The 13,182-nt window shown below is 36.5% G+C and overlaps 1 protein-coding gene across 4 annotated transcripts in view; it reads right to left on the bottom strand.

Moving 5' to 3' along the window:
• ZNF277 (zinc finger protein 277) overlaps positions 1 to 13,182 on the bottom strand; it is a 110,993-nt gene that overhangs the window by 42,052 nt on the left and 55,759 nt on the right. For 3 of the 4 annotated variants that reach the window (XM_045062884.1, XM_013051030.2, XM_045062885.1), the window contains 3 exons: positions 10,068 to 10,269; positions 4,717 to 4,805; positions 4,256 to 4,338 (listed from right to left, as the gene is read on the bottom strand). In XM_045062884.1, coding sequence (XP_044918819.1) covers positions 4,256 to 4,338; positions 4,717 to 4,805; positions 10,068 to 10,269 — 374 coding nt within the window. The remainder of the gene's footprint in view (positions 1 to 4,255; positions 4,339 to 4,716; positions 4,806 to 10,067; positions 10,270 to 13,182) is intronic. The other variant, XM_013051031.2, reaches the window with a different exon arrangement.

Genomic DNA, 13,182 nt, shown 5'->3' with positions numbered 1-13,182 from the left:
CATGGACTTGAACTGAGTTCACTTAAACATGGATTACATTATATATCCAGTATCATAATGTAACTTAATTGGTTTAAATTACATTTTTCAGAAGCTAGATTGAAACTCTGATGAAGAGAAATTCTTTGATAAAATACGATGGCAAATAAGAAAAAAACTACCAAGCTGTGGCAGAGTGGGTGACTTAACCCTCTGGGTCTATGATTCCCCTCCTGCGAGTTCTTAGAGGGAGAATAAGGACCAAGGACCAAGGGCATAAATCTCTTCCCAAGTTCCAATACATGATGACAAAGCACCTTTCAGGAATGGTACACCAATTCATATTCTTGAAAGTGGCTGAAAAAGTTTTTGTCCTTGATGAAAGATAAAAGGTATACTATTGCTTTTGCTCAGAATTGTTTCATTTGATTGTCTGGACTTCTTTCCGGAAATGCCTGTTACTGATAATGTAGAACTCATTATACATAAAAGAGAGATATCTTGTCATCAATGCAAATGAACATCATCCACACCAACTTCATGCTTCCATAGTTTAGAGCATAAAACTGATGAAATGCTTGACTGCAAATTCAACCTGTCTTCCTGCTATTTGGCAAATCTTTCCTTGTTTGATCCTCTTGCCATGATTCCCAGAAGCAGCCTATTGTAAATCTCCTGTTTTCCCTAAATTCCAATCCTAGCCTGAATCCCTTCCCTATACAGATGTGTCAAACGCTGAGCATCCAAAACAGAGCAATTCCCAGAGTCTAGAATAAGAGTAAGGCATACGGGAAGCTAAGTACTTACTACTAGACTGGCACGGCACTCTTCTAAAAGGCACACATTTGGTTTAAAGCCCCATCTTGCTTCTTGTTCACTATGTGGTCCTGGGCAAAAGAGTCTTTCTAGGACAGAGTTTCCTCATGAAGAGAACAGCATTTAAATAGCTACTTCAGAGGGCTGACGTGAAGCAAGGACCTAAGACAAGGAATGGCATATGGGTGGCTCTTAGTAACTGCTAGCTTCTTTCCACGTCTTCACGTTGTTCTGCTCTTTGCCAGAGTTGTCAGCGTTAAGTGGATTTTTACACAGCTATATTTATCATCTTTTCTCCACTTCACTCCCATAGACAATAGGGAGACATCGATAGATCTTTATCACTAAAAAGTCAATGTTCCACAACTTAGCTCCATCTCATCTCTCTAAATCCATCTCCTACTCCTCCTCCAAAAATCTTTCTACCTTAGCCAGACTGGATTTAATCAAGTTTCCTGACATCTTGAATACTTAGATCCACATGCATTTTTCCCTCTCATTTTCACAACTCTCCAATTGCCCAAATCCATTTCACTGTTAGGATACAGTATTATCATTGTTATTCGCAACCTTTATTGAGTGCTTTCTATGTGGCAGATACTGTTCTAAGTATATTACATGCAATATCTACTTCATCTTCACAAACCCTATAAGATATTCTATCATCTCCAGTACTGAGACAAGAACACATATTTGCCTTTTTCCTCTAGAGTCTATATACTCTCCTATCACAGGAGCCATGCCTTGCATTTTTTCCTTTGTATGATTATCTAGTTAAGCAGGAATTCAAGAATATATACATATATATTTCACATTTTGTTTAGCTGCCATAATACTCACTTTCATCAAATCTATTACTTTGTCAGACTATAAAGTTAGTAAGAAGGTATGATATGATTTAATAAGAAACACACATTTGGGGTACCTGGGTGGCTCAGTGGGTTAAGCCACTGCCTTCGGCTCAGGTCATGATCTCAGGGTCCTGGGATTGAGTCCCACATTGGGCTCTCTGCTTGGCAGGGAGCCTGCTTCCCTCTCTCTCTCTGCCTGCCTCTCTGTCTATTTGTGATCTCTCTCTGTAAAATAAATAAATAAATAAATAAATAAATAAGAAACCCACATTTGGTCTTTTTCCTTGCACATAGCTCCTAAAGTCCTAAGTGTTCAGAGCTATAAAAAGTGTTTTTTGATATGTTAATGAGTGACTTTTGGAAAGCACACAACTAACCTAAGGATGTGAGGGATGCTGCCAGTGGAGCCAACTGTGTGATTAGAGGGTTACAATTTTCAGCAACCCCCTTCCTACCTAGGAGAGAGGACAGAAACTGACAGTGTTCAGTTACCAAAGGCCAATGAATTAATCAGTCATGTCTCAGTAATGAAGCCTCCACAAAAATCCCAAAAGGACAAGCTCTGGAGAGCTTCCAGGTTGATGAACCAGAACGTCACCATGTGCTGTCTTGCCGGGTCCCAAACTCTACAGGGACAGAAACTCCTTTGCTTGGGATCTCATCCCATGTATGTATCTCTGCATCTGCTATTGATTCATATTCTTTTGATATCCTTTGTAGTAAACTGGTAATGTTGTTAGTAAACTGGTTGCCTAGAGTGAGCTGCTCTGGCAAATTAATGAAACCCAAGGAGGTGGGGGTCACGGAAACCTCTCATTTATAGTCCATGGGTCAGAAGCACAGGTAGCAACCTGGACTTGAAATTGGCATCCAAACGGTAGGGCAGTTTTGTGGGACTGAGCCCTCAGTCTGTGGAACTGGGTACTATCTCTGGGCAGATAGTGTCAGAATTGAGTTGAACTGTAGGACACACAGCTGGTGTTGGAGAATTGCCAGTGGTTTAGGGAAAAAGAAAACAAACATGCTGAAATGGGTGTCAGAATCTTAAAAGATCACCTAAATTTTAGAGATGTAATATTTCTGGGACTGTATCTATCTGCTGACATACAGTAAAGATTCTGTGTATAGAGTAATAGCAATGGCTGAAGTAGTAGGGTTTGATATAAAGAAATCCTTGGGGCACTAGGATTATGTCAGTTTGATCATTCTTGATTAAGGCCACTGTGAGCAACAGTGAGAAAACCCAAAGCAATAAAAAATTATGAGTAAGTACAAGCAAATAACCTCCCCCTCCAAAAGACTGCAAATTCATCCGTGTTTTGTAGATTGCTTAAGACACTACAATAGAGAAAGAAGAAAGACTTTAGAAGTCCCGTTTCTTTACTGCGTTTGTTGCCATAGTAAAAGCACAACTTTTTTGACATATAAATCAACATTCTCCTCCCTGTGTGAGAAATAATCATTTGGAGTGTTTATAAAATATAAGGTGCTTCAGGAGGCTTCCTTAAATCCTATGACACTGATGGATTATTTTCTTTTTCCATGTCTTGAGAATTTAGCAGAAAACAATGAAATCACAGCTCTCTGTCATAACATTATTTAGCCAAATCCAAAGACACAAGGAATATTTAAAGGTAACCACTAAAGGAGGAATAAGTCATTTTCAAGTAATAGTTGAGGTTAAATCACAAATAATGGAAAACTGTAGATTTTTATTTTTTTAATTATTTATTTATTTTTTACTTTAAATGGAGGTGGGGGAAATGATTTTTTTTTTTTAAAGATTTTATTTATTTATCAGAGAGAGAGAGAGGGGGAGAGAGCGAGCACAGGCAGACAGAATGGCAGGCAGAGGCAGAGGGAGAAGCAGGCTCCCTGCTGAGCAAGGAGCCCGATGTGGGACTCGATCCCAGGACGCTGGGATCATGACCTGAGCCGAAGGCAGCTGCTTAACCAACTGAGCCACCCAGGCGTCCCAAAACTGTAGATTTTTAAATAAAATTATTAACTTTAAAAAAAGAACAAATTTCTGTTCAACTTATTATGAAAATAAAAATGTTCATACTTATATATGTTGTCACCCTTTTTAAAGACCAAAAATGCTGAGAGTTTCAAATTAGCTTGCTTATGATTAAAGCTGAAAATGAGAAAGGCTACTATGAACAAACCATATGCTTAATTCATAAAGGGGTATAAAAGAAGTGCATAGCACATTCCAGTGAAGAGGAGAAAAAAAAAGTTAATTAATTCAACTCAATTTTAGCTGAGGGCATTTTTCCACGACTGCTGAACCCTAGCATGTGCCAGGCAGCTAAAATTACACTAAAATGTGTAAGCTTTGTTGTTATTTTAGAGATAATCCAGGAAGCCAAACAAAGTAAAAAATTCTCACTGCATTTTTAACATGAACGCTTTAATCTTCAATCAAGTGTATACTTATCTTCTGTTTTAAGATCTTTATGTATTACCTCTTTTGTGTATGTTTGAAAGTTGTGTATGTTTGAAAGTTTTCTCCTCTTCGCTGTAAAAAGTGAAAACAAACAAAAAAGAACAAAAGTGATTTTACATGTATTTCCAAAACATTGTTCATCCTCTAAAACCATTCTTACCAGTCTCTCTTTCTGAAGTTCTTCTCTAAGTAGTCGATCTTCTGGTAAAACGTCACATAACAAAAAGTAATTGTCTTGTTCTTCTGTTGAGAGATTAGGAGAATAAATAAGGTCTATAGCCCTACCACCCTGAACCCACCGGATCTCTTCTGATCTTGGAAGCTAAGCAGGGTCCGGCCTGGTTAGTACTTGGATGGGAGGACAATAAATAAGAAATGGTATTTATCATTTTTTCTCCAGAAGGATTTATTCCTTTAAAAAACATACATATATGTATGTCCACTGGGATCTCTCTTCTGGCATATAGTTCTGCTTAGCCATACTGAAGTTAGGCAACATAAAGAGAGCAATTTAATTTTAGCTACCACGAAAGTGAGAGAAATCTAATTTAAGGAAGTAAGGTTATTTCTTTGGATTTTTGGATTGTAGGGAAAATAATGGTAGCCAAGATGTATACTTACCAAGTGGAGCTGTGGAATTGATTCTTATCACACTACAAAAATCTGTAATGGGCTGTTCAGTGAACCTTTTCCTCCAATATAAAATGTACCTTAGAATAATCAAAAACAAAGGATAGTAAGAAGACCCAATATTCTATTTACTATAGAGTGATAAGGTTTTATAAGACCATTTAATTATCTCAAAACAATAAATCAAATGTTGACTGAGAACTGCTAGAAAATTTGTAAGTGGAAATGCAGTAGAGCACTGTAGAAATATGAAATAAATACTTAATGAAATGAAATTACTCTGTAAAGGCGTGGACATGATTAAACTTTACTATCCCCAAATTCAATAAACAGACATATGGGGAAGTTAAAATGAATTATTCTTAGTTGATAATGAAGTTTTTCTGAAATCACATCTATGTTTATGTGAATTTAAAATGCAACAATGATTAAATAGGCTTTATCACACATTTTCCAATAAATTGAAAAGTGGGGGGTTATCTTACCCATAAAAAGAACTGAAGGCAAAAAAAAAAAAAATGCAATGAGATGTCAGTCTAAATTCAATACCTATATGACAAGATAGAAAAATTTTGTATGTGCACTCTGTGGCTGAAATGAGGCAGATTTTTTGAAAAATAGCCAAGCTTACAATTATATCTAATGAGTGGAGTTAGAAGCAGGACCGTGTGTAAATTTTAAAGTATAGCCTAACACTCGGACCTGCACTGTCTGATGAAAGAAGGAGTAAGATGACAGGATTCAATGACCTGTTCATCTTCCTGTTTATCTAACAAGATTTATATTGGCAATTGCAATCTCATTTATCAAATGGTACCAAGACAAGAAGGTAGCCTCCTTCATGGGGAGAAGAGACATGGAAAGGTTGACTTTATAGCTGACCGTTTATCAGGCTATATGGTTGATACATAAAGAACAACAACAACAAAGAACAGCCAGAAAAACTTAGAGAAAGAAAAACCCCTGAAGGGGATAGGACTTATCGAAATAGATTTAGTAACAGACAGTAAAAATTTGGACATTTTAAATGGCTTGGTAGAGCAACCAGCAGTGTTTTGTACATAGTAGGTTAACAAGAAATATTTTTAAGAGGTAGAAGAGCATTTAAAGATTCCTGTAAGTTTCTCTTAGTAGCCTTCAACTCTCACTATTTTGTCTCCTTTTAATTCTTCTTTCCCTTTTTCTTAACATTAATGTCCTAGCCCCATGGTGCTCTACAGAAAGGGGTTCATGTATTTAAAAAAAAGAAAAAAAAAGTGCTTGGGGAGAGGTCTGAGAGGAAGAGAGAACTGTGACACAGAAAAATATAAACAGATGACAAGGCTGAGTTTAGAACATATAAGGAAAAGAAGTAAAAGAGTAACATATGAAAATAGAACCATGTTTTAGTTCTTCCTTCTTATGTACAACCATACTGTTGACCTGGATGGTTAAATAAGGGGAGAACTCTTTCCTTATAGATGGTGTAAGACCTTATTTTAAGAGATCTAAAAATGACGTATCTGAGGTTCCAGCTCACCCTCAAACCATAACCTCACCGTAACTATGGTGAGCTTGTTGGCTTCCACACTAGAAGTGTCAGATGCAGAAGGCAAGTGTGTATTGGAGCCATCAATGGGGATGAAAAGAAGAAAAGTACCTACAAAAGGCGGAAACATTCTTCTCTGGTCACCGAGGGCAGACTGCACTGTTCACTTATTAGTATCCTAAACAGCTTCTCTTACTCTCTTTTCATTCCCCACAATTTACCACCAAACCAGAGGAGAGAGAAAAAGGGGGAAATAAAAGGAAAGAGAAGACAACATAAAAATGATGCTCCCAGCCACTCTCCTTATTTTCCCCTCAGCATTTTTCTATTGTAAACTGGTACCAGGGATGAAGAACACAGAAGAATCTCTATTAGAGATGCCAGGAATAGAAGATGGATTGTTCTTCCAAACCATACTACATAGCCATCTATTTTCTGACTAATCAAATTCATACAGCAGAACTGGGTGCTAAGATAATGGACTTAAACAAAAACCAGGACAGTCAAGTTGGATACAGAATTTTCATCATGGCTATCGCTACAATACACCATGGAGAGGTTCCTCACCTCGATTACTACTCCAGTGAGGCCACCTGGGGGATATTCAATGTTAGGGGAACACTTAGTGTGTCTCTTCTTCAGGTTTTCTTACTTCTCTAGTGTATTTAAAGCTACAGTTGCAATCATTCAATATTTAAAGGCAGCCAAGAAATGACATGTGATATGAATTCTTTATTTAGAGGTCAGTTATCAAAGCATTTTATACTTCATTAAAAAGCCATAAGAGTAATTATTAGGTCATCAGCAAATACTTTTTTCTTTTGAAAGAATTTCAATCATGTTTCATTGAATTGTTTCCCAAAAAAATCCTTCTAGTAGTCCTGCCTGCCCAACCTGACTGTAATTGGTGTACTTTCTGACAGGGGCATAAAGATTTGAGATATGGTTGTTAATTAAGTAGTACTGAATGACTGGAACTTAATATAGAAAGGGGCAAGAATTAAGGAGTTACCATTTATCTTCTGGAAAAATTTTATTTACTGTATAAAGCTTGTAAATGGTTCAGTGTAAATAACTATGTTAAATGGCTCAAAGGAAAGATTTCTATTTTTGTTTTATTCTGAGAAAGTTTTACTGTTAACTTTTTTCCAATAAAATGTTAAATATATTTAACATGAAAATTTATAGTTTCTTTCCTATAAAGAACAAGGTAAGTATCTCACCTATTTTTTATCATCTTTATTACTTATTGTACTCCAAAGAAACAATTCCTCTCTGAGAAGCTATATATGTACACATACATATATATATACACACACAGTACATACACATACACATGTAAATCTATACATATACACACACATATACCCACCCCTGAAACTTTTCCGACATTAGGAAAAAGTCATATAAGGTTGAGAAGATTCCAACTTAACTCTCACAAGTAGTTAATGTTTGTATTGTTTTGGAGAGGAATTTTTAGTTTTCCTAAATAGTAGGAGGGTATTATCTAAAGGAGACTGGATATATCCAAAAGCATTTCTTTTTTCTTTCTTTCTTTCTTTTTTTTTTTTATCCAAAAGTATTTAAAAGCAAAAGTTTATTCACATACATTCTTGGTCAATTTGAAGTAACCACCAAAGTGAAGCTTACTGGGAGGACAGTTGACAAGGGAAAAGCCAGGTTTCCAAATTTAAAATTACATGTTAACCACACACTTTATTTAGAAAGTGTATGCATATGTATATATACATATATCAGCTAAGTATCTTTTGCTTTTTAATTAAAGCATCTACTTTACTGCATAACTGTATTTAGAGGGTGATTGATTTCAACATTTAATTATTGACTCCTAAGTCTGAGACTTAGTAAATAATTTGGTTTTTCTGCCCACATACAGATGAGATTAATATCAATGATAAAAAAGAAAGGTTTGTACAAATACAGCTACTTAGCTATTATACATCACACAAAGGGAAAAATATAAACTGAAATTTAGATATTCCTCACAGATTTTGGAAGAAAGATAAATCTCGAATTATCACTGGTAGGTCATCATATTTTTCTCCAATTCCTGAGGAAGAATTTGCATTTACATAATAAAGTGGGGTAAGAGAATAGATTTACATCAAAGAAAGGCTGAGATATACAACTTATCAAAGAATAGTTCATGTGATAGTCCTGTCAATGGTTATTTGGTAAGAATCTGAAGATCTTTAACTTAAAAAGTATCTAAAACAAATCCAACAGACCTGACTACATACAACTAGAAATCATATATGAGAATACTCCCAAAATACTCACATACACACACATACATATATATAAAAACACAAATATTTTAACTCAAAATAAAGATTAAGGAATGGGAATGAGAAGTATGAAGTGCTTCCTCTGAAATTATGTAGAAATTAGTTTATTCTAGTAGTTGGTAGCATATCTCATTCATAACTCTCCTTCACTATTCTCTTTCTGCTTCCTGACCAGACAACACCAACATCTAAAAAAGTGCAATGCTGAGTGGATATGAGGGGTCATAATAATACAGAAAGCACTCAAAAGACATTCTGTATTGGTGCTAGGCAGTTGAGAAGAAGATGAAGGGTTAGAGAATAATATTACTCCTGTGGGCTTCCCAACTATTTCAACTTAAAAACAAACTCATTCTCAAAGTTTAGAGTATTTAAGGATCCCAAATTAAATTTTCTCAAAAGTTATATTTGATATATAATAATTGTGTTTTCAGACCAGCATAATACCCATAGAAAATTCAAGCTGTAGTTGTGGAAAACTAAGATTTCAAATATATATCTTTTGTAATCAAAATATAATGAAATTTTTGGCTACCATCTGGTGGATATAAAAGATGTCCAAGGCACTTGGACATGTCCGGTCCTATACATGTCCTGGTTTACCTAATGCTCAACAATCTTAAGAGAGTTGGTATTATACCCTTTCACTGCTGAGGAAGTTGCTGCTTAGAGTGGTTTAAGTAGCCTGTTAGAAGTTACATGGTCAGGAAGTCATCAAGTCTTCACTCAACCCTAGGCCTGACTGGTTTCACAGTTCAATCTTAGTAATATAGCTTGCTGCTTTGCAGGACCCATCATAAGAAAGGAATTGCTTGCTAGGAATAATGCGGTCTGGCAGATACATAGTTTAGATGCAGAGATATTACAACATCAGGGCTACTTCAATGTTTTGTACGGAAATCAGGGCAGAATATCTAGAAGTGGGTCTTGGCCAGATATACCAAAATGTATGCTTTTAGTAATTGTACAAAACCAGTTAATTACCATGATAATGTGCATATGAAAAATGCTTCCAAGTGTCAACTAATAACAACATGAACATAACTGCATTTCTCTTGGACAATCACTTCTAGGAATTAGGAATTAGAAAACAATGAATAACTGCTTATATTACCTGTCTCTTGGTATGGATATTCTAAGTCAGCTGCTCATAAACTGGAGGTTAGCTCACTTTGGGTCCTGGCTATGCCCACGGTTGGCATTTCCTCAACCACTAACCTCTATGTCTCTGCTCTTCATCCTCTTCATCTTCTTCCTCTCAGTTCCTCATTCACTGACTTCAACAGCGATCTAGCTTATACCACTTTGGTTTGTTGAGTAACTCTTTACTCTTTTGGCCTAACAGGCTCCAACCAAATGTCTCTGTTTTCCCAACAATTTTTGAAAAATAATATGAATGTTTATATTTGCATAGGAATATTTTTATAAATAAACTTATCTTTAAACTATGTTTTTCCTTTATGGAATACTGAATTTAATTCTTTTAGGGACAACGCAACATTTACCTTTGGAAATCAGCCACCAACTTGACGTCAGCTATGACCATCTTATGTTCAATAATCATGTGCTTCAGAAGTTTGTCTTGTTCATCCATAGGAAAATGTTCTTCACAGAAAATACAAGGCACAGATGGAGAACCTTCTAAAGCGGTGATGCCACCTGGACTTTCTGGCAGGGAAAGCGGCTCCAGGATACAATCCTTACTGTCTGGGAGAGAGAAAAAGAAAAAACAAAAGCGAAAAGAAAAAAAAAAAGAAAAAAGCTGAAATCAACTCTTCAGGATCATTTCTCACCTCCTGCATTAAAAGGATCCTAAAGATATTTACGTCTTTCCAAAATGAAAAATACACAGTGCCAGAGTACAGGATACTTTATTATCCTTTTAAATGGATTCTGCAACCTAGAATAGAAGCAGGGAGTGTTGCAAAGCAAGCTCAAGCTCCCCATTTGCAGGCTTGAATGGGGGAAAAACCCATTTGTCAGAGCAGCTGTTCAAGCATTCTTGGACACTGTCCAATGGCAGCAATTCCGGGGGTACTTGCAGGGGGACTGCTGCAAAATGCTGTGTTAAGGTTCTATGGCTCGACTGTGACCTATGGCTGATAGTCATCACATTATGGTAAGTAAACGGTATATACTGAGTCTCCAGATGATACCAAGCCAGTCTTTTAATCTGCTTCCTGTTGCAGCTGCAAACTCTTTCCTGTTTCTGATTACTTGTCAAGTGCAAAGAAGATAGCTCTCATATTGGGTTGACACAGCATGTGCTGGGTGGCCCAGGTGACAATTTTTGATGTTGACTTTTGTCTACCATTTGCTCTGTTACACAGTTACGTATCATAACTCAAGTTCTTGTGAACAAAGAGATGAATGCTGACTTACTAGACATACATAGTAAACATTTTTCCTGCTGATACTATTCATTTTCCTAACATCATCTATAGTATCTTTAAGAGTAGAACTGTGTAAGGTCTGTAGTTCTGAATTCAGGACTCAAACCACAGCCAGTTGTGTCAGGAGCCCTCTTCAGTCTTCCAGAGGGAAAAGGCTACACCCGTCACCTTATGCAAGGTACTGAGTAGTAACTAACAAGGCAACTAGGGTGAGGTATTTAATATCTGAGGAAGGGCAGGGAATCTTCTTCATAAAGAAAGAGAGCTACTCCAGGGTGCCTGGGTGGCACAGTTAGTAAAGCACCCAACTTGGTTTTCAGCTCAGGTCCTGATCTCAGGGTCCTGAGATCAAGTCCCATGTTGGGCTCTGTGCTCAGCGCAGTCTGCTTAAGACTGTCTCTCCGTATTCCTCTGCCCCTCCCCTCAATTCTCTCTTTCCTTCTCCCTCTCTAAAATAAATAAATGTTGCAAGAGAGAGAAAGGAGGAAAGAAAGTAAGGAAGTAAGTAAGTTATTCCATAAAAAAGTCTTTGGAATTAGTGTACTACTAATTTTATTTCTTGTTTTTATATTACTTTACCTTATTTCTAAAGGGCTTCTTAATTGCCTAATTCACAGAAACAGTCACTGGTGCACTGATAACCAGGCCTTAGCACTGGGTAAGCATTCATTCACTCCACAAAAATCAGCTGAGTAGCTTCTGAGTACTGGTCTTTTCTGCTTAATGTTGCATGACAGGATCCTTATTATTAAGGCTAAAGTGCTTGCAACTTATTTGACAATACAAATAAGTCGAAAGGATAGAGACGGAATGTATAGGGTTTATGCGAGCGTGGGGATAGGAGAGTCACTTAACTGAGCTGGATGAGAGGGTGTCCTCAAGGACATGTCCTCAATACATGATTCAAAATACTCTGCTCATATTAAAGTATGCTAAATTAAACTTTTATCTTAGTTCCATAAAATTATTTAACACAGAAAAGGTGAAAATAGGATATATATGACAATGGAGAGACTATTTAAAATATACAAGCACTTCAAGAAGCACTATTAACAAAAGTGATGTTATCAACTATTACATTTATTAAATTATGCAATGGAAGCAAGGGATTCTGGAGTTCTATAGTTTTTCAGTTGTAGGTTAAATTATGTAGGAACTTAAACCCTCATGTTAAAAATAAGACGGGGGAAGAGAGGTAATATACTTATGAAACTATATTTTACATTCACTAGAATGGGACAATACATATTCTAAATAAAGGTACCATCAGTGAACATTAGCTGCCATCTAGAAAATAACAGGTACCATCCTACACCCTTCCCCCTTAAATTGAATGATGTGTATGTAAATTCATTTTGTCTGACTATAGAAAACAATGTATTAATCATCATCAATAGCAAGAGCTAACATTACTAAGTGTTTGATATTTGTAAATTACCAGCAGAGGCCTTCAGGGCACTTTCTCAATCATAGCTACCTTTCCCAATTAGTACTATTATAACCCCCGTCTTACAGATTAGACTACTGAGACTTAGAAAAGTTAAATCAACGGACCTAAACACAGTAAATTAAGACTAACTTCAAACAATACACTATTCTGCCCCAGTTCCAAAAGTCATTTCCCCAAATCTGTTTTTCTGTATATATTCAGTGCTATTTTGAATTCATATGTGTTTATAAGGCACACCGAATTTCTGTGTATTCTGCCAGTGTCCTGTAGTCTCCGCAATACTACTTCCACCAACAAATCTCAGTTCCCCACCTCCTCCAAAAACCACTGGGTACAGTTTATCTCCATCATTGTCTGTATGCTTTCCCAGAGTTTCACTATAAATTCTCTAATGTTCTTCCGTGGTTCATCTTTCCTCCCTTTTGTATGTTCAAAGTCCAGTTTCTCTTTCTTCAAATTATTCTTGAGAGAATGAAACTAAATGTTCACACATCCTAGAGTCAAACTGCTTGTGGTTACTATAAAGACATATAGGAACAAAATCATATATATGCAAATTTCATGTACGAAGAACTTGTGGTTTAGAAGGTGCTATGTTGCTTTGGGAGCTCAAGTTACTATGTAACCCAGAAAAGAAACAAAAATTTTTACAGGCTTATTTATTTATTTGAGAGAAGGAGAGAGTGAGCATCTGCACAGGGAGGAGGGGCAGAGAGGGAGAGAGAAACTTTAAGCAGACTCCATGCTGAGTCCGGAGCCCAACTTAGGGGCTTGATA

The sequence above is a fragment of the Mustela putorius genome, unplaced genomic scaffold, assembly GCF_011764305.1.
Source record: "Mustela putorius furo isolate JIRA1106 unplaced genomic scaffold, ASM1176430v1.1 tig00003845_pilon_pilon_pilon, whole genome shotgun sequence".
NCBI lineage: Eukaryota > Metazoa > Chordata > Mammalia > Carnivora > Mustelidae > Mustela > Mustela putorius.
This window is presented reverse-complemented; position numbering and strand designations above follow the sequence as displayed.